General features: G+C 41.6%; 1 protein-coding gene across 5 annotated transcripts in view; it reads right to left on the bottom strand.

Moving 5' to 3' along the window:
- The window catches only part of LOC110519975 (uncharacterized), a 177557-nt gene that overhangs the window by 69147 nt on the left and 85731 nt on the right, over window positions 1–22679 (bottom strand). For all 5 annotated transcript variants that reach the window (XM_021596908.3, XM_090229529.1, XM_090229528.1 and 2 more), the window contains 4 exons: window positions 12526–13067; window positions 7342–7425; window positions 6677–6736; window positions 6250–6318 (listed from right to left, as the gene is read on the bottom strand). In XM_021596908.3, the coding sequence (XP_021452583.3) occupies window positions 6250–6318; window positions 6677–6736; window positions 7342–7425; window positions 12526–13067 (755 nt within the window). The remainder of the gene's footprint in view (window positions 1–6249; window positions 6319–6676; window positions 6737–7341; window positions 7426–12525; window positions 13068–22679) is intronic.

The following is a 22679-nucleotide window of genomic DNA, read 5'->3' as shown; positions in this document are numbered from 1 at the left end:
GACTGTACTGTAATACTCACACTGCTAAAACACTCAACCACTGCTACTCCAACTTCCAGAATGCCTACAAGGCCCTCCCCCTGCCCTCCCTTCAGCAAATCATAACTCCATTTTGATCCTCCCTTCCTATAGGCAGAAACTCAAACAGGAAGTACCCTTGCTAAGGACTACTCAATGCTGGTCTGACCAATCAGAATCCACGCTTCAATATTGTTTTGATCATGCGGACTGGGATATGTTCCGGGTAGCCTCTGAAAATAACATTGACAAATACACTGATACAGTGACTGAGTTTATCCTCAACACAGGGGCCCTACAAGGGTGCGTGCTCAGCCCCCTCCTGTACTCCCTGTTCACCCATGACTGCATGGCCATGCATGCCTCCAACTCAATCATCAAGTTAGCAGACGACACTACAGTAGTAGGACTGATTATCAACAATGACGATACAGCCTACAGAGAGGAGGTGAGTGCCCTGGGAGTGTGGTGCCAGGAAAATACCCTTTCACTCAATGTTGACAAAACGAAGGAGCTGATCGTGGACTTCAGGAAACAGCAGAGGGAGCACGCCCCTATCCACATCGACAGGACCGCAGTGGAGCAGGGGAAAATATTCAAGTTCCTCGTCATACACATCACTGACTATCTGAAATGGTCCACCCCACACAGACAGTGTGGTGAAGGAGGCCCAACAGTGCCTCTTCAACCTCAGGAGGCTAAAGAAATTTGGTTTGGCACCTAAAACCCTCAAACTTTTAAAGATGCACAATTGAAAGCATCCTGTCGGGCTGTATAAATGCCTGGTACGGCAACTGCACCGCCGAAACTGCAGGGCTCTTCAGAGGGTTGTGCTTTCTGAAGGGCAAAAAGATCATCAAGGACAACAACCAACTGAGCCACTGCCTGTTCACCCCGCTATCATCCAGAAGGCGAGGTCAGTACAGGTTCATCAAAGCTGGGACAGAGAGACTGAAAAACAGCTTCTATCTCAAAGCCATCCGACTTAAATAGGCGGCTTCCACCCAGTTACGTAACCCTGCACCTTAGAGGCTGCTACCCCAAATACATAAATAAAGAAAAATCCTTGAATGAGTCGGTGTGCCCAAACTTTTGACTGGTACTGTACATACAAACAAATAATAATGATATATACATATATATGCACACACACACACACCCACCCACCCAGTGGAGGCTGCTCATAGTGGCCGAAACGAAGCAAACACAGGGAAACCATATACTTGATTCCATTCCACTAATTCTGTTCCAGCCACCACCACAAGCCCGCCCCTCATAACCAATGAGCCACCAACCTCTCACGATACACATGTACACCACAGGAGGATGGTTGCACCCCAACCAGGGAGTACGGGCCCACGACAACGACCGGAGCGGAACCAGTGGAACGGCAAACACAAACATGATCTCCAGCTGTCCGACGCCACCCACGCTACCCCGCCCCAACCATCCCCCACTGCAGCCCCCACTGACATACACACAACAATAAAAATACAAATATACATACACATAATAATATAGACACACACACATATCGATATACATACTACTTTCCTCTACAAATTATATATACATATATATTCACATAAACACATACATACCCGGACCCCCAACCAAGATCTTAAGGTCTGGCACGACTCCCTACATGTCCGGAAACAACAATGAAACTTCAGATCGGCAGCCCTTGCTGAAACAGTTTAATAAGATTTCCCCAGCTATGGCACAGTATTGGAAGTTCATCCATAGCCAATAGGAGTGGGTTCAGGTGAATGTTTCGTGACACCAAGAGCAGAAGAATAATTAAACACCTTGATTTGTTGCTTCCTAAATTCTCTCTACACTTAGAAGATTTAAAATAATCCAAACTCAAGTAATCTGATACAATAAACACAGTTTTTAACAAACACTGTAGATGGGAAAGTTTAATGAGCATGTCACAGTAGGAATCAAATGGTGACACAATCAAACCTCTCTGAAAGATAAAATCTGCTGTACTATCAGTCAAAGTAGGGTTTGGCGGTATCTTTGGGGTAAGGAGATGAGATTGTTTTTGATAACAGACTATGCAATGCGCCATACACCAGATAAGCAGCAATTAAAACCATTTGTAGCACAAAAACACCCATTTTAAACCACTGAATCTAACAATTCGCAAGAAAAAAAGACAATTAACCAATTAAAATGTTAACAAATTAAAAGATCAAATGCCCTACAAATGTTCAGCTGTAGCCTACTGGTCTACTAGAATCAGAAACCAAGTGTGTGCCCGAGCATTGGTTCCTTAGTTAGGACCCCACTGTGTTCAATAGCCCTGAAGGTGTGTGCTGACAGGGATTTCCCCCAGTGTGTGGATCTGGTCAATGCGCACAGTCACATTGCAGTAGGCTACCGCACAGTGAGGCAGCAGAGGGCCCTGTAGACCAGCAGCAGCGGGCCCTGTAGACCAGGAAATCGCAGGTGGCGAGTCTACCAAGGGGGGTTTATCCTGGGCTAGCAAGCCAAGCACATCTAGACATTCTGTCACGGAGCAGATACCGACCTCCAGCTTCCACCACACAGCACAGTAAGACAAGGCAGGAGAGGGCCCCGGAAGAATGGTAGAACACGGGTGAAAAACATGACTGTCGAGGAGTATCCAAGGCTAACTGGCCCAACACCTCTAGACAATCAGTCACAGCGCAAATTTGTCCTCTCACGACTTTCAGGGAGGGCACCACACCGACACGGTGTCTCCGAGGTCAATCTGTGCCATTCTTTTTGAGGCATGCCATTCTTTTTGTCTCATGCCCTGTAATTTATGTGTGTTAAATTAGCAAAAAAGTTACCAATCTATGCTTGATTTATTTGTAAGAATCTAAGAATAACAATCCCTAATAATGCGACATGAGTATTTGTTGTTCTCGAACAAAGAAAACAATGACATTTATGGAGTTCATGTTTTGGGATGTAGCCAAGTTAATGTTAAAAATTGTTATCGGGTGATAATACAACCAAATTGCTGGGAGAATGAAAACATAAAAATATATCCAGCTCCAAGGAAACTCAAAGTTCCCAACTGACTTAGTATTGCTTAATGGGTATTTGACCAGTAGTTCCCACACAAAAATGACCAAATGTAAAGAGTACATGTTTATGTTGTGGTACAAAGTTGGTACTTAAATACTCAATGTTGGCTTCCCCTCTTCCATAATATTGCCAAAAAGGCAGCCCATTTGTAGTTTAAGGAGCTATGTATGTATCTGTTTTGTGAAATTGTATTTTTGTTATGGGGTAGTGCGCTAATGTTTGGCAGACTAGCAGTGTCTGGTGTCCATTATGTAATTTCATTTTTATGCACACCTTGTTAAACTGCTCAGGTTCACTTACCATAAACAAATGAATACCCATGACCAAGCAAACACACTTTCTCCCCCTCTGTGAGGTAGCGTCTACAGTGGTGTTGCAAGTAGCTCTGACGGTGGCGTGCCGTTTATGTGTGGTCATTATGAACATACAACAGTGAGTTGAGCTGAAGGGTATAGGGAGTTGTATAGTGCACAAGTTCCTATGTTTTCCCATACATACACACATCTACAATACAGTGTCCGTATGTAGGTTATATAATATGCACAACGGTTTACCTGATGACAAAAACTATAAAAAGAGCAGATATGTAGTAGTGCCCCGCATAAGTTTATGTACTCACTACACCGCAAAATGTTAGGGTAGCTACTAACATTGATCATGGGGGGGCTGATCAAATAACAGGTGTCAAGCTTAGAGAAGGGGGATGGGAAGAGAGTCAAGGGGCCAAGAAAGACAATTGTCTGGACTCCCCTCCTTCCCATCCCCCTTTTCTTTCTTCTCTCAGTGAGCGAGACAGTGGGCGTACGTTCTCCCACTGGGTGCGGATGGGATGGCGACAGGCAGCAATTATATTGGTCGGGAGGAACACGTCTGGCAACAGGAATGTGACCCGTTTTGGGTTCCAGCTCTTCAGATAGGGGTCAAATAATAGAGTGGAGGAGCTGGTGTCTGAGTGTGTGTCAGTGTGTGTGGGTGTGTTTCAGTGTGTTTGTGTCTGGGTGTGTGTGTGTTAAGGAGTAGAGACAAGGAAGGACTGGCAAAGTTCTGACATCCCCACTAGTGCTCTAGAGGTAGGGGAATATGCAGGGGTGGAAGAGAAGAGGCCATTTCCATACTTGTCCCACTCAGGAAGATGACACCAAACACCCACATTTTCTAAGCTCATTCTTCACCAGGTGAAAAGTTTCGTATTTTTCTCCAGTGGAATCTGAGAGGGGAACACTGGGTGGGACGATGGATAGACGGCAGGAGGGGGGCATGTGAAAGAAAAGGTATGGAATTCTTTACTGTTTCATTAACCAGTTTCCTCTATGGGCAAACATTCTTCCTATTGTAGGGCCTGAGGTCAACTATGTGGAGAATATGGCTTGGTGAGTGTTATATGAGCGATCCAAGGGGATATATGTAATAAAACAGACACACACTTATACTCCCATGCATTCATAATTTCTGAGAGGTGGGAGTGAGGAGAGCGGGTATAGATGAGGCTCCGGGTGGTGATTGATTTGAAAACACAACTTAATTTAACCATAGATGACACAAGCCCAATTTTGCACTTGCAGATTGAAACTTGTGTGCTAAGAACTAAACTATTTAGATCACAAAGTTGATGCAAACAAGGTAAAGATGGCACAAAGAGCAGATTCGCACTCCGAATACACACATGCCTAATCCCAGAGTCTACATGAGTTGTGAGACTCAATTGAATTAGAAATGTAAATGAAATAAGTAGTATGTTTACTTCACTGTCACGAGCGGTCTTAAAAAAAAAGAAATATTAAATTAGATGCACTTTCATCCAGATGACTGTAAAATGGGACTTAAGCTTGACAATAGGTAGATCATCCTGCCAATTTTTTTTTTTACCCTCAACATTTCTAAGCGTATGGGTGGAATATTCAATAGAACCTGCACGGTAGTAAACCTGCATGTCAACATCACTTCCCGCCCCTTTATAACCAGCCCTTTAATGGTGCAGGAACAATGTTGTCGTTTTCCTGCAGTGCGGATTTGACTGCATTCCTGCCCTTAGTGCACCATGTGACGATGACAACTTGCAAGTCCATCAATCACGCTAAAACCTGCCGTCAGTCACACAATGGAAAAGTGTCTGCATTTCCGTCTTTGCTTGTCCAAACTTGAGCGGAAGTCAGACAGGCATTAAGCAATGTAATGAAACCAAATCCAAATCCACAGCTGTTCCATACGATGATAATAAACACTTGTCTGGTGGGCGGAAAGCCCCACTGTCAAGTGGCACAAGGCTTCAAAGTTAGCCCATGCACCCAGAGCCCTGTGGAACCTACAAGGCTTGGCAGGACAAAAAGGGAGTTTTAGACCTCTGCTACAGGCACAACATTCCCCACCATCTCTTTCCGTTGCATCCCTCTCTATTGCTGTGCTCTCAACTTAAGTCTGATTGAGAAAGCAGTCAAAATAACAAAATAGAACCTTGGAGATATCATCACCCTGACCTGGACCAGACATCTGGTTTCCTCTTTTGTCTTCCACAGCGTTGTATGGAGGTTGGTCGGAGGTTGTGCTGCAACATTTGCTTGTTGTAGAAAAGTGGTATTCAAAGTCGGGGTCGCTGGGGAACTGCAGTGGGATCGGTAATTTTTTATTTTAGGAAAATATACAAACGTTTTTTTAGAAATATCCAGGAGTTTGAAAATTTGACCCCCGCTGAATTTTTTTGTTTTGTTGGGGGGGTATTAGCTACAACAGCACTGACAGAGGTATTACGGAGTCCTACTAAGCTAGATGGACGACGATTGTGTTAGTTTAGGACATTGTCCAAGTGATACGCCGCAGAGAAACCGGACTATATACATTCCCCACAACGTACCACCTCCCTATACCGTATCCAGCTCCCTACAGATAACTCGGTTTCCATGTTGACCATATGTTTAAAATCCGAAGACGCGGATGGTTGCGTCACAAATGGCACCCTATTCCCTATATAGTGCACTATAGTAGTGAACAGGACAGGGTGTCATTTGAATAGGGTGCCCTACATAGTTCCTTACATAGTGCACAACAGTATATAGGGAATGGGCTGCTCACGAGAAGAAAGAGCGGTGCTGACAAATCAAAAGATATAATTTCACATGCTTGTGGGTGAACGCCAACAAATACAGGTAAAATTGATTTCAGAGCACGTACCGTAACTGTCAGTCTGACATCTTCAACCAACACGTATTTTCGTATCTTTGCGTCCCATATGGATGTACCCTAAGGGAGAAAGTGAGAGGGGGGAGAGAGAGAGAGATCCATCATCTTCATTATGTAGCTATTATTCACAAACTATTTTCCTACAACGGAGTCACAACAACAACTATGAGCGAACATTGTAGTGAAAACCCATCATATGGCGACATTTCCAAACTTCCTACAACCAGTACATAGTCAAGCCGTCCCGTTCGAACTGTGACTTTGAAACATCACAGACAACCTGGTTTTAGATCATGGCCTCCAATAGTGTAGACCCAAAAGGAAACAGGAAACACAAGACTGCTTAGATGGAACGAACGTGCTTGTTTGTGGATGGCAACCAAATGTGAACAATAAAATGTTTGTCAAATGATCATACCGATCCTTTCTTCTCCTCGTCCGGTATCCTTTCGTCACCGCTTCCGTCGTCTCCTGAAGCCTGGTAGGAGAGACACCAGGGGTGTATTCATTAGCACAAATCGTAGCAAAACATTTTACAACGGAAACTAAGAAAAACAAGTGTTTCTTATTAGATAAGTTCAGGTTGGTCCCTCCCCATGTCAGCCTGTTTGCTCCTGTTTCGTTCCTAGTGAATGCATCAAGAGGAATGTTCCTTCATTAATTGCACACAACATCCAAACACCACAGAAATACACAGGCGTATGCTATTAATACATACTAACGTATGCTATTAATACTAAATGGATAACTAACATGTAATGCATCACAGAAATACATGGGATTTATGCCGAAAATATGTAACGTATGCAATTCAAGCCAAATGTATTACTAACTGACACATATTAAACAAATATGCTTAATTTGCGTAGATCGTGTACCTATGGCAACTTTGAATATTTCTACACATCACAGGGCTTGGGGATGTACTGTAGCATTTCCAACTCCTACAGAAACAACTGGTTGTTTGTTCCCAAGAGTTCACTGTAAGTTTTAGCCTCCCTATACCTTGCTTAGTGCTTATACAGTTGTTGGCTAAGCTGTTGCACCTGTTTTTGTATCGGTAGCGGGTCAAGGGTCACTTACGGCATCCGAGTCATCCCCTTCCTCTTCACACTGTCTTTCAGCGGCCCGAGGGTCTCCAACGACCCTCAGCTCCCCGATCACCCCCTATGAAGGAAAATACAGAGGCAAGCACACGTATGCAAGCACACAGACACACACACAGACACACACACAGACACACACACACACACACAGTTGTCAATACATGGCCTGTACACATGTCAGCATTCTTCTCCCCCATTAAGCCCACACACGTTGGCCCTGCTCTAAACAATAACAAACACATCACACATTATCTTCCCTCTTAAGCCCTGTCTCTTAAAACATACATCCCTGATCTGTGTGGTGGTTTCTGGTGGAAAACCCCCTCTCGTGAGAGAAGCCGAGGGGTTTAATACAGCCGCCCCAAGTGTTGAGAAATGAAAAGGGCTCCTCTGATATGACACTCTGTCATCCTCCGTGGTCTTAGTCCATCAAACTCGCCATCACAATAGCCTCTTTCAATGACTCCCATTAATCCAGGGGTCTCCAACCTTTTATAGCATGTGAGATACTTTTAAAAATGATGTCACGAGCTACTCATTTTTTCCTAGCTTTCAAATAGGCACTCTTCCCTAGGTCCTTAGTGTACAGGAGAAAGTAGTGCACCGTTTCCTGCCAATATACCTGGTAAAATAATAGTTAATAAACATAGGGGGCCCTATAAAATCCCCCACACCCAAATGATGTATTATATTTTCCAAAATGATTTTTTTGTTTTTCACTCTCCAAATGACAATTGTTCATAAAGAAAAAGCTAAATTGGATGTTTTGAGTCCGTGTCAATGCGTAAATCTGATCAGAAGACAATTTTTTTTAGGTTTGGAAGAAAACTAACATATTTTGATTTTTTGGGGATAATTCCCCTTTAACAGGGCATCTGGCCCTTTAATTGTGCATCTAGCGAGTAACGAATGTGTCGACCTAGCAATGGTTCTTTACTGCTGCTGCTCATTTCATGGCAAAGTGTGCAAATAACAAATAGTATACACAAATGAAATACTTACTCATGATATACTTCTGCCAGGTAAGCTTACTTTGGAGTTAATTGAGAAGGTTTTGGGGAAAGTCTTTGTCAACCCACAAGACTTATCACATCAACTGGCTACACACTGAGTTACAGACAAAGGCACGCAACACACAGACAGGGGCAATATTGCTGGAAATTAATTGGCAGATAGTGTTAGGTTTGGCTTTTTAAGCCAATAGTGGCTAAATAGGGGTGGGATAATGTCAATGTTGCATTGATTAGATAGTAGCCTGGAGCTGATATTTGTGAGAGTTGTTTATGACAGCTTGCGGTGGAAAACATTAAAAATTGCATTTACTTCCTGAATTGTTTGGCGAGCCACTCATAAGTGGGCTATCGACCTGATGGAGACCCCTGTTTTAAACTGATAAAATATCTCTTAGTTATGAGCTTCTCTTTCGATGAACGCCCACAGTTGTGTTCATGAGCATTCAATGTCCCTAAGTAGCTATCAAAGACATGTATTTCATTTATTTGATTAGCCCATTTTTCACTATGAAGCTATCTCCAGTCTGTACAGGATACGTGCCTTTTCATTTTCCCCTGTTACTTCCGGTCCTGGAACCAGGTGCAATTTAACTTATCATGGTTGTATTACGCCATTATTTATGTTTCTATTGTAATTTGAGCCTGTGTCAACAAACAAATGTATAGCTTTAACATCTGTCAAAACTATCAATAATGCCAATCTCGTGGACTATCTAAATTTGACTTGAACGGCTATATTCCTCTCAAAAGGTAATTCATTGTAACTGGCCTGTACCTTCTGATTACAGGGTTAAGGGTTCAACTCTTCATTGAGTCTACAGATAATGCAAGTCTCTAACAACGGTCTTAAAAAGAGGAAACAATTCATTTTACACAGCTTAGACGAAAAATAGACTATGCCCTGACATTTGGCCAAATACTTCTGTTTAAATCTCCTAATTTGGTCTTGCCAAGATAGGACAGATGGCCCGAGCTGTCTAAACGCCAAAGGAGTGCTATTTGGGACTTTTCTCTGAGCATTCCGATGCCCTGAGTTGTACTTGAAGACGTGTCCAATAATTGCTCAGCAAAATCAATCAACCGTGAGCAGGACTACAAACTTTTCACAGACATGAAATTAACCTCTGCCCCTCTCTTTTTTAATGTCTCTATCACTCTGTGTCAATAAGCACAAAAAGACAACTCCCTCACTTTGAGGTTATTGGATTGCCCATTCACACTAAAACGATCATTGTTCCCTCTGACCACGTTTGACCTAAATCATCCAATTATCTCGATTTAGTCAGAGACAGGTTCTGACTGTCTAAATTTACAAGTAAAGCCATAAAACAAGTAAAACAGCAAGTAAAACAATCCAATTACGATACTGTCTGAGAAGTCATGAATCAGCACAGAAATATCTATTTTAGTGAGAAAAAAAAAATGGGTATTCAATACTGCATTATTTGTCAAAAGGCATGTACAACGTCTGTGTTTCAGTATGCTATACCTGTTCCCATTTTCACTTTTTTAAATCAAATTTTCAAAGATCAATTATCCCAGTCCATTCTCTAAATGTTACATCTTAGCCTTTATATATTTGAATGTATACTGAACAAAAATATAAAACGCAACATGTAAAGTGTTGAACCCATGTTTCATGAGCTGAAATAAAAGATCCCCAAAATATTCCTTCTGCACAAAAAAACGTATTTCTCTTAAAATAGTTTATATCCCTGTTACTGAGCATTTATCCTTTGCCAAGATAATCCATCCACCTGACAGGTGTGCCATATAGAGAAGCTGATGAAATAGCATGATCATTACACAGGTGCACCTTGTGCTGGGGACAATAAAAGGCCACTAAAATGTGCAGTTTTGTCATTCAACACAATGCCACAGATTTCAGGGAGGGTGCAATTGGCATGCTGACTGGAGGAATGTCCACCTGAGAATCGGATGTTCATTTCTCTACCATAAACCATCTGTGACCAACAGATGCATATCTGTATTCCCAGTTGTGAAATCCATAGATTATGGCATAATTCATTCATTTCAAAATAATTATTTCCTGATATGAACTGAAACTCAGTAAAATCTTTGAAATGGTTGAGGAGAGGGAGAGGAGGGGGGATGAATGTGCCAATTGTAAACTAGGGATGATTAGGTGAACGTGATGGTATCAGGGCCAGATTGGGAATTTAGCCAGGACACCGGGGTTAACACCCCTACTCTTACGAAGTGCCATGGGATCTTTAGTGACCACAGAGAGTCAGGACACCCATTTAACGTCCCATCCGAAAGACTGCATCCTATTTTTTTAAACCAGAGGAAATAGTGCCACCTACTGGCCCTCCAACACCCCTTTCAGCAGCATCTGGTCTCCCATCTAGGGGACGACCAGGACCAACGTTTGCAAGTTCGAATCCTGCGATAGAAAGTTGTTAACGTTTGAGAAACATGGATGAACGTCTAATTCTGATATTAAACTGTGAGAGCTAGTTGAATTAGTTACTTATACACACTTTAACTGCAAATTGGTGCCCACTACGTGATCCCTAAACTAAAAGTGTTACCTTACAATCTACTGCATGACGAGAGAGCAACAGCCTTAGATAACAATGCATTGAAAAATAAATAAAGACCAACCGGCCTGGTCAACTGGTGCTTAGTGCTCAGAGCCTCTGTCTGCTTGTACCCTCTGCTTACAAGGGCACCTGTCAGTTTGTGCTGGGTTCTGCATAGCGACGGTCGAAGGGTCAGCTACAGGACTTACAAGGGGTGGCAGGGAGGGCCAGCTGGAGCTTATTGCTCCCCCACTGTGAAGTCCAATAATTAAACTTGGTGTTTAAGAAGGTGGATGGTCAGGGTTAGACCACTTTTATATTTTGATTTAAAGCAGGCCAATTGAGGGCAATCATATCATACAAATCATACATTTGTAAAAAAAAAAAAAAAAAAAAAAAAAGGATGTACTTTGTTTGTGGGCGTATGAGAGTATCTGTATAATGAAAGGCGCTATATAAAATACATCTATCATAATAAATATTATTAGATATTAGCCAGGCACGGCTGTTACCGTTTCACACGCCGGACTCAGCTTGGCCGTGAGGACATGCAATTCTCTTCTTCAAAACAGAAAATCTGATCCGTCTCATTTCTGATTCCACTTGCCCCTGACACTGATATACACAGTGTACAAAACATTAAGAACACCTTAATATTGAGTTGCGTAACCTATTGCAGCTTTAAGAATGATAATTCTTGATTAAATGTGGTGGTGTTTTTGTCTTACAGTAACGTTATACTATGCTATTATATTCGGTTCTGTTAGGTAGAATACTGTGATCATTATGTGATCTTGCAGACATTGATACAGCTTTGACCCAACTTTATTATACAAGCACCATTCATCTGAGTAGCCTGTTCTCTATGTATTGAGAATATGCGCAGAACATGATCCGCACATGCACAAAAGCTTCCGGAAGCATCCAGAATTTTTGGCCGGCAAGCCATGCCCTAAAATCAAAGTCTGGTATGGTAATTTCTTATCAAGATCGTGGGTAAAATATTGATGGACTGTCCATGTTTTAAATGTGTAACTAAATCTTGTAAAATCGGGTGGATTGAGTTATTTGTGCCAGAAGGGCGTAGGCCGGAATTGAACTCACACTGACACAGTAGGCCTATATGCGCGCTGAAGGCAATGGGCCCTAACCGCTAGACCACCCTAGACCAGGATTGAACTACAATTTGACAGTTCAATCGTAACCTTAGGTTCGCTAGAAACCCTATTATGTCCTCTGATGGCCCAAATGAGCCAGGGAATCACAAACAGTTGCCTATTATTGGTTTTCACACCATTCATTATGTGACAATGGATACACTAACGGAATATGGACCAATATGGCCCCACTGGTCCGAATGACTCCATTAAGAGAAAGAGAACTGCGGGTTTCACAAGGCTCATTTGAATTTCCTAATGCCACAAAAGAGGGATCAAATTAAGATCCGTCATCTGTAAGTTAAATATAAGACAGGGTTTGGGGTAGAACTGCATTTCAAGTCCATCAATCTAGGAAATGTATTCATTTCCCACATCGACCAAGTTGAAACACAATGGGCACTGACCCTGATAACAAAAGATACAATAATAGCATGATACATACCAGGAACTTATTGGGATCGGCCCCTCCAGCTTGGCCCACAAACACCCCGGCTCCAGACTCCAACTCCATCTCGTCTGGGGACCTCTCAAAGCGCACCACCTGGGGCTGGTCGTCGCAGTTGATGTAGAAGGTGACCTTGTCGTCCAGCACGGAGATGGAGAAGCGGTTCCACTGGTCAGCCAGATTGTGCACGGGGAAGGTGGCCGCCACGTACGACTCCTGCGAGTCGGGCTCCGTATAGTAGAAGATTACGTTCTGCCGGTTTGCCTTCACGGGCGACAGCTTGACACCCACATACATGATCTGCTGCAAGGGGTCTGTGACCGAGAAGATAACGCCACCATTGGTGGACTGGGGCTTCAGGTTGAAGAGGAGGGAGAAGTCCCGATAAAAGGGGCTGGGAAGATGGGCGCGTGCCAGCTGGCCCGTGTTAGCGTCGGGACCGAACACGTAGCCGGGGCTGTTGTCGGGGCCATAGACCTTGGTGATCTCAGCCGGGGGAGGGTCCCCGATCAGCTGCAGGAGGGAGACGCTGCTCTCATCTACAGGAGAGAAACAGGAAGTTAGTACACAGCACACCGGAAACGGCGATGAAGGGGTGGGCTGCATGGCGGGAATGGATTTGAAAGATCTATTAGTCTGTTGGGGTTTGACACAGTGAGTTTAGGTCTGCGGGTCAAAGACAGACTGCCAACACTTTCTTAGTAGTGTTTTGTGAGTCTTTTTGGAGGGAAGGGGGCAGCAATACTAGATGTGCGTCATTAAACCCAGTGTCCGGTGTCACTTGAAGAGATGCTAATTAACGTGATGAAAGATAAATGATTCCTGGCCTAATATTTGAAAGAAATATGACCTGACATGGGAAACTGCCTAAGACTTCTGTCACAACTCCAAATGAGAATGGACATAAGATATCAAGGAAACATTACAAACAAATACATTACATGGATGGCGTTAACTGCAACCGACACACAGCCCAACAATTGTTTTTGCTAGAATACTTTGTAAAGCTAAAAAATTACATTTAGCTCTTAACTTTTGAAAAGCAACCCTATATGGGGGAATTTCTCAAGGGATCTAATTCAAACAAGCCAAGTCCTATTGCCTGCCTAAAATGGAGTTGGTTATAAAAACTAACATCAACTTTGACATATCCAAAAAAGGGTGGGGAAAACACTTCTCCTGGGACCTATAAAAACCTAATTCCTTGAACAGATACTGGAGGTACTTTAGCCAAAGCCCCCTGTGAATACATGACTGAGTGTGGGGGTAGACTTCCCTCACTAACATGGGATAAGGGGAATTCCATTCTAGCCAGTCTCAGACAACGTAACAAGGCACAACCTTGTTACGTTGTCTATATACATTTGACGTAACTCTTTAGTATCTTACAAGACAGGGCAGAAATAAATGTGTGACACAGCTAAACAGAAAATAGGAAGTCTGATGGGAAATGTTTATAAAAACCAGTCTATTCAAACAAGTGACTGCACATTTTTTGGGGAAATGGGAATCACTCACACAAAATCACGTTTTTGAAGGAGTGACTATAAAAGGGAGGATGACTACCCTTCATTGTACCGCAAATGAAATTGGAGTTAATTAACACTGTATGATTCAGTTAGAGCAGATGCACAAGTATAGAAAACACTTCCTAAGAGCATTGAGGCCTTATCAAACAGATTCTAGTTCCGTACATTCGAGTACAGATGTAAAGTCTAAACCGTATGCTTATGACACATTACAACACAGAATTAGGATTTCTGTGGATCACAAGCTCAATCAGCATGTAGTTTTGTAAAGAGTAGAACAATTATGCACTGCATACTCTGCATAAGGATCAATTCTAAGAATTAATACATGAAAAAAAACATCTCAAAATTCCATACATTTCTGAATTGAATGAAAATAATGAATGCATTCATTTTATGGAATTGATCTAATGAAATTCCTGACTTCTCCCAAAACCTTCAGCACACACACCAGTTCCCCTTAATTTCATTACATCAGTTAAATGTCATCACGTCAGGGCAAAATAAGTCCTACAGCTAGGTTCCCCAAATATCTGCGCTCCCTCTTCAGTCACCCCGGGTGACTCTGGACTGGGTTCAGTACATACATTTTTGGGGAAATAAACAGAGAACCCAAAGAAATTGTGATTCGGAGAGACTAAATGTTCTATTGCATGCTGATCATCAAATAATCTTGCACAAGTAGTCTATTTCATCATAATTCTAATTCAAAATATAAAACAATATATGTCTATAAATATTGAACATTATGGGATACAAAAATCCTCTGTCAAGGCTAAAGAAGAAACTTCAAATGGGAAATAGTGTTTTCTGACGCATGTATTTGTTTTCTAAAGCATTCACGAGTTTCACAAAGCCAGTCATGCTGTGTCGTGGTGCCAAGAAGGCTTGGTAGTGGAGAGCCTCACTCTGATCCAAATATTATAGTTTGGGCCCTCCTGGAATCCAGGCATTAAAAAGGAATTCAACAGTAGGCTATGGAAAAATGTATTGACCATAGTAGGGAATCAACTAAATGTATTGAAAATGAATTAACTTGCCCAAATGTATCATAAGACATGACCAGAATGCATCAGCGATTCCTATTTACTGCAACTTTCTGAAGAGGCAAGAAGAACGCATGTCTGTGTGCATTGAGCATCTCTACCACGTGTTGCTGTTAGCGTCTTCTGGTAGATTGAAAGGCTTTCCCAAAAACCTTCTCAATTAAATGTTGTTAACTACAAAGTAGCCTATGCTCACCTGGCAGAATTGTATAATGATTATTTTCATCAATCCAGTGGGTATTTGTTTAGCAAACTCTACCATCACGTGCGCTACAAAAACATTCTCTTGCTAGCTGCACACTTGAATGAAAGGTTAATTACACCCAAAAATCTAAATTTCTACAGTGCCTTGCGAAAGTATTCGGACCAGGCAGGTCCGAGATACTGTTGTGAAGAAGTTTAAAGCCGGATTTGGATACAAAAACATTTCCCAAGCTTTAAACATCCCAAGGAGCACTGTGCAAGCGATAATATTGAAATGGAAGGAGTATCAGACCACTGCAAATCTACCAAGTCCTGGCCGTCCCTCTAAACTTTCAGCTCATACAAGGAGAAGACTGATCAGAGATGCAGCCAAGAGGCCCATGATCACTCTGGATGAACTGCAGAGATCTACAGCTGAGGTGGGAGACTCTGTCCATAGGACAACAATCAGTCGTATATTGCACAAATCTGGTCTTTATGGAAGAGTGGCAAGAAGAAAGCCATTTCTTAAAGATGTCCATAAAAAGTGTTGTTTAAAGTTTGCCACAAGCCACCTGGGAGACCCACCAAACATGTGGAAGAAGGTGCTCGGGTCAGATGAAACCAAAATTGAACTTTTTGGCAACAATGCAAAACGTTATGTTTGGCGTAAAAGCAACACAGCTGAACACACCATCCCCACTGTTAAACATGGTGGTGGCAGCATCATGGTTTGGGCCTGCTTTTCTTCAGCAGGGACAGGGAAGATGGTTAAAATTGATGGGAAGATGGATGGAGCCAAATACAGGACCATTCTGGAAGAGAACCTGATGGAGTCTGCAAAAGACCTGAGACTGGGACGGAGATTTGTCTTCCAACAAGACAATGATCCAAAACATAAAGCAAAATCTACAATGGAAGGGTTCAAAAATAAACATATCCAGGTGTTAGAATGGCCAAGTCAAAGTCCAGACCTGAATCCAATCGAGAATCTGTGGAAAGAACTGAAAACTGCTGTTCACAAATGCTCTCCATCCAACCTCACTGAGCTCGAGCTGTTTTGCAAGGAGGAATGGGAAAAAATGTCAGTCTCTCGATGTGCAAAACTGATAGAGACATACCCCAAGCGACTTACAGCTGTAATCGCAGCAAAAGGTGGCGCTACAAAGTATTAACTTAAGGGGGCTGAATAATTTTGCACGCCCAATTTTTCAGTTTTTGATATGTTGAAATATCCAATAAATGTCGTTCCACTTCATGATTGTGTCCCACTTGTTGTTGATTCTTCACAAAAAAATACAGTTTTATATCTTTATGTTTGAAGCCTGAAATGTGGCAAAAGGTCGCAAAGTTCAAGGGGGCCGAATACTTTCGCAAGGCACTGTATTTCAAAGAACTCAAAAATGGTCACCTGATGTGGTTTAAGCATTGTTATTAGAACACTCAATTATGTGATTTTTCTATTTTAAAAAGCGTGATTTTGAGAGCGAAAACCTGAAAAAAAACTGGGAAAACTGAAACTTAGAAAAACAAATGCTTTAAATGATCTTTCAAGATAATGTGGCCTATTTACTTCATTTTTAATACAATACTTAATTTGAATAACAAACATTGTGGCAATTCCTATATTGCAGTAAAATTGTAAATGAGACTAATTTCAAGAGAAGACAGGTTACATGTGAAAAAGGTTTAATGTTCTCTTACTTAGAAAATAGTCCTGATCATATAGGCCTAGACAATGTCCAAAACAACTAACAATACACATTTTCAGTAATTTAAATTGGCTACTCTATGCACTTGTGTAAAACACTGCTCTATGTTCGAGTTTTACCCACAGGCCTGGCCATCTGCAGATGGGTTCTTTTCATCATCCCTAAAATGACCTTTGTTACTCAGGATACTGACAAAATGGTGGATGTGCCTATTAAACAATGTAGAATCAATCAATCAGTCAATAACGACAAAACGTATTGCAACAATGAGAAATGGAACAACTTTTTACCAGGTTTATGAAGTGTGATGGAAAGGTTTTTCCCTCTCAAACGTAAAGCTAAAGGAATGCCTTTGCTGATGTCAGTGAATGCACCGGTATTGTGTCATCTAAAGGACAGTGAGTCATTCGAAATTATTGAAACACATTGGACTGTGTGCAGGGGTTCAAGATTGGCATTTTAACTAGGATCGCCATTCAAACCCCCAAAATAAGCATTTGTCGTCCATTGACAGTTTAAAAAGACTTGTCCAATCAGGCAGTAAATAGGACAGCTTCTGAAAAGGTCCTGCTGCGGTTTATGGTCCCCGTTTGTCTTGTCCCCTACGTTTATTGACCACAAGATTGAATGCCGCACATTTCTGTTTTCCCACCACTTTGAGACATTAAACATACACATTCTGCTGAAGCGCCGCCCCTTCACATAATATATACCGCGAACACTACAGTAGAAGTAAACTCCTTCCTCCGCTTCTCTTTTGTCCTTGTGAGGCTACACAAATGTTGAGTTTACTGGGGAAGCTGTGAAGTGCTGGGAAAGCTGTGAAGCCAGCTGTAGACTTTTGAGTGAATTTGTTTATGGGTCGGTTACTAAATAATGTTGTGTACATTAACTATTACCTAATTGTGTTCATGAGTCTGTTATTAAATGTGTATGTTTACTGCTTTGCATTAAATCATGTATGGCTACAAATATTGTATATAGGCAACATTTGTTCATATTTGCAGAATATTGTATATATAATCTACAGAAGTTGGTTCAGTTATGGCCTGAATATTGTATATATATTCATGAATATGGTTAAATAAAGGCTGAAAGCTAAAAACAGTCAATACCTAGTTTCCAGTATGTATTTTTGTTTTAAAGAAAGTATTTTCATTTGTTTTTACACCATCCATTAATATCAATAATTCACTATAAAACATATTTATGATCGAAAAAGCTCAGCAAAAACACAAAAAGTTGGGACAAAAATAGGCCTAAAATATTTTTTCCAAATAACAAAAAAATAAATAAGAGTAAGCTACATGACAATGCAGCGCCATTAAATGTTCAGAACAAATCATCCAAGAATGTGCTTGTTCTGGTCTCATAAGGAGTGTGGAGTCATTAAAAGGGTTGCAAGTGTCCAAGTAGGCTATGTGCTCATTTTTCTCAGATGGATTTTGGCTTATTCACAAATGCAACTTGAAAGTGTAGGAAACGCTTTTCAGGCAAGACCCCAGCCATTCAGTCCTGAGCGGTGTTCGAATACCCATACTAACATACTGTATACTACATTTTGGTAAACTGGAAACGGAACAGTATCCTTTCAGTTGAGTGTACTAGCTCTTCGTCTGTCTATGGAATGTTGCTAAGCAACCCCTTGCTAGCTAGTTAGCATAACAAATTACTAGTTAGACATTTTACGACTTCGGGTGTGTTCTTAAATTTAATCTGGAGTGTGCTCTTAAATTCAGAGCTTTGTCAGATTGCCTGTGTGGAAATTTAGAGCTTTTCGCTCTCGGAGCACACACTGGAAGCTCAGGCCGAGGAGTAGGGTTGATTTGAGCGTTCTGACCTTACAGCAGCAGTCAAGCACCCAAGCTAATGTTGACTAGCTTGCTAGCTACTTCCAGACATAAACCAGAACACTCTGACCATTTTACTCATCCTAGCAGAGCTGGTTAGGCAGTTTTCATGTTATCCAGAACGTTGGTAACTGTGTTGCTGGCAACAATTTAATCATGCTTTTTTGCTGACGTTTACTGACTCAGGCCATATTCAACGAGTGTTGAGCGCTCGTAAATTCATTATTCTGCACTTTGGTACACTCAGACGAGAGTGCTCTGTAATCAAAGTAGATATCCAGAGCGAATAATCAAGTCAATAAACGTTGGGTAGTTAGTTAGATAGCCTATAGTTAATATACTGGAAAGTTTGATGTATAAGTAGCCAACCAATATCAGGTAGCTAGCTAACAAATCGCTATGCTATGTGGTTCGTAAGGACAGTGTGTGGCTAACAAATTGTCAGCCAACATAACGTGTAAGGTAACTTACTTGAAAAGTCATTACTTTATTACGTTGCTCAACATTTGACATAATTAGTTAAAGCAATGAATTTGTATTCGCTCTCGTTGTACTTTGGCTGCATATTTTCCGCCATTTTCTTCAAATCTGAAAACAATGTAAAGCCACGCTCATTTCCTAAAGCATTACATTATGGGCCCTAAAGTATGGAAATAGTGTCCTCTGTGTGTCTAATTCATATTTTGGCAAATTTAGTATAACATCTGGGAACTTTTGGCAGACTAACTATATCCATACTATATACTCAATTCAAGTCACAAATAGTATGGTTAGTGCGGTTAGCATGAGTATTCGAACACAGCTCTGGTGTAGGTTACTTCTGAACCAGTGACAACAGATCCTTTGGTTACTTGTGGTAGGCGTGGAATGCCAGCAAGTTGCTTCTCCATTCTCATGTCACCTCTTTGCTACTGTCGTGAACATTTCAGAGAAAAGGGCCCTTTTCAGGGAATGGGTTATTAATTAAGCCTTGAAAGTTGACGCTAACAACTCCTAAAGGTATCCTAACTTTTGTTGATTACTTACAAACCCTCTAAAAGCAGTTGTTGGAACAGACTGTGTTACTACACCCTCTTAAGCATTATTTGAACAGTATTGTACTACAGGAAGTAGTATTTTGCTATCATAACGGCCAGAAAAACGCAATTAACAAAAGACAGAGCATTAAACCATTAAAAGTGTAGGTCTTTCCTTTGAAAGAAAGCCAAGGTGTCAGTGTGAGTAGTTTCCTACACCATCAAAAGGCACTTGGAAACTGGAGGGAACAAAGCCAAAGCCACAACAGAAACAGAAGACACGTTTCTGAGAGTCAACAGCTTGCATGATAGGCAGCTCACAGGGCAACAGCATCAAGCACAGCTTAACACTGGTCGAAGTAAGCAAGTCTGTTTCAACAGTGAAGAGAAAACTTTGAGATGCAGGGTTGACAGGTCAAGTGGTAGTAAGAAAGCCATTGCTAAGATGGCAAAATAAGAAAAATAGGCTTCCCTGGGCCATGAAGCACCACCACCAGTAGACTACTGAAGAGTGGAAGAAAGTCTTACGGACTGATGAAAATTGAAATCTTCAGTTCATCACGCAGGGGTTTTGTACGTCGTCGAGTAGGTGAAAGGATGGTTCCTCAGTGTGACACCAAACATGGAGGAAGTGTGATGGTCTGGGGCTCTTTTGCTGGATCCAGAGTGAGTGGCACCCTGAACCAAAATGGCTACCACAGCATTTTGCAGCGCAATGCAAGACCCTCCCCTCCGGTGTACGCCTAGCTGGTCAGGGGTTCGTCCTACAGCAAGATAATGACCAAAAGCATACCTCCAGGCAATGTCAGAACTATCTTAGAAGAACATAAGACCATAGGCTTCAAATCATTGAATGGCAGTCTCCAGACTTAAACCTCATCAAGCTGGTTTGGGATGAACTGGGCAGAAGGGTGAAAGCAAATCAACCTACAGTGCCTTGCGAAAGTATTCACCCCCTTGACATTTTTTATATTTTGTTGCCTTACAACCTGGAATTAAAATAGATTTTTTGGGGGGTTTATATAATTTGATTTACACAATATGCCTACCACTTTGAAGATGCAAAATATTTTTTATTGTGAAACAAACAAGATATGACTGAAAAAGGGAAAAGTTGAGGGTGCATAACTATTCACCCCCTCAAAGTCAATACTTTGTAGAGCCACCTTTTGCAGCAATTACAGCTGCATGTCTCTTGGGATATGTCTATAAGCTTGGCACATCTAGCCATTGGGATTTTTGCCCATTCTTCAAGGCAAAACTGTTCCAGCTTCTTCAAGTTGGATGGGTTCCACTGGTGTACAGCACTCTTTAAGTCATACAACAGATTCTCAATTGGATTGATGTCTGGGCTTTGACTAGGACATTCCAAGACATTTAAATGTCTCCCATTAAACACCTTGAGTGTTGCTTTAGCAGTATGCTTCGGGTCATTGTCCTGCAGGAAGGTGAACCTCCGTCCCAGTCTCAAATCTCTGGAAGACTGAAACAGGTTTCCCTCAATAATTTCCCTGTATTTAGCACCATCCATCATTCCTTCAAATCTGACCAGTTTCCCAGTCCATGCCGATGAAAAACATCCCCACAGCATGATGCTGACACCACCATGATTCACTGTGGGGATGGTGTTTTCGGGGGTGATGAGAGGTGTTAGGTTATTGCCAGACATAGCGTTTTCGCTACATTTTTGTCTCATCTGACCAGAGTACAGTCTTCCATATGTTTGGGGAGTCTCCCACATGCCTTTTGGTGAACACCACACGTTTGTTTATTTTTTTCTCTGTGGAGTGTATGGCTTAAAGTGGTCCTATGGACAGATACTCAAATCTCCGCTGTGAAGCTTTGCAGCTCCTTTGTTGCCTCTCTGATTAATGCCCTCCTTGCCTTGTCAGTGAGTTTTGGTGGGGGGCCCTCCCTTGGCAGGTTTGTTGTGGTGCCATATTCTTTCCATTTTTTAATAATAGATTTAAATGGTGCTCTGTGGGATGGTCAATGTTTCAGATATTTTTTTTATAACCCAACCCTGATCTGTACTTGTTCTTGACCTGTTTGGAGAGCTCCTTGGTCTTCATGGTGCCGCTTGCTTGGTGGTGCCCTGTGCTTAGTGGTGTTGCAGACTCCAATTATTTTTTTATTTTATTTTTTTCACTTCACAAATTTTTGAGTATTTTGTGTATGTCCATTACATGTAATCCAAATAAAATCCATTTAAATTGTAGGTTGTAATGCAACAACATAGGAAAAACCCCAAGAGGGGTTTGGGTAGAAGTGTGGGTAGAACTTTCGAAACAATATGTAATTTCCATTGTAGAAAGAATGCCATGAGTGTGTTTGGCTGTTATGTCTGCAATGGGTGGCCACTTTCAAAAACGTAGATAACTTTTTGTTTAAAAAACAATTCCATTATTTTTTTTGTCTCCAATTGTTTATTTTTTCCATGCTTTAATTTCAGAGTACATTAATCAATTAAACTGTTCTAAAACGTTTGACCGGTAGTGCATGTCAGGAGCTCCTCCAGAGTATGTTCCTGGGTTCTGAAAGAACCGGGTATCTAGGATAACTTGGAGAGAACCCAATCAGTGAGCTTTATAACAACTCAGCATTAGAAAGCATCATATTCGGTGCACTTCCAGAAGGACTTATTTGCTGTCTGTTGTTCCCGTCTTTTGTTAAAACATGTAGCTAGCTAGTTAAACAATGGACCATTCACAACTTATGACGTTACTACCATGCATGAATCTGCAGGTAGCTAACCAACCAGGTTCTATGGCTATAACTAGTCAACACATTTGTTTGAGATACAAAGAATAAGATC

The sequence above is a fragment of the Oncorhynchus mykiss genome, chromosome 3 (assembly GCF_057628025.1).
Source record: "Oncorhynchus mykiss isolate SJ-2025 chromosome 3, ASM5762802v1, whole genome shotgun sequence".
Classification (NCBI taxonomy): domain Eukaryota; kingdom Metazoa; phylum Chordata; class Actinopteri; order Salmoniformes; family Salmonidae; genus Oncorhynchus; species Oncorhynchus mykiss.
The sequence above is the reverse complement of the archived record's forward strand: the minus strand, read 5'-3'. Positions and strand labels throughout refer to the sequence as shown.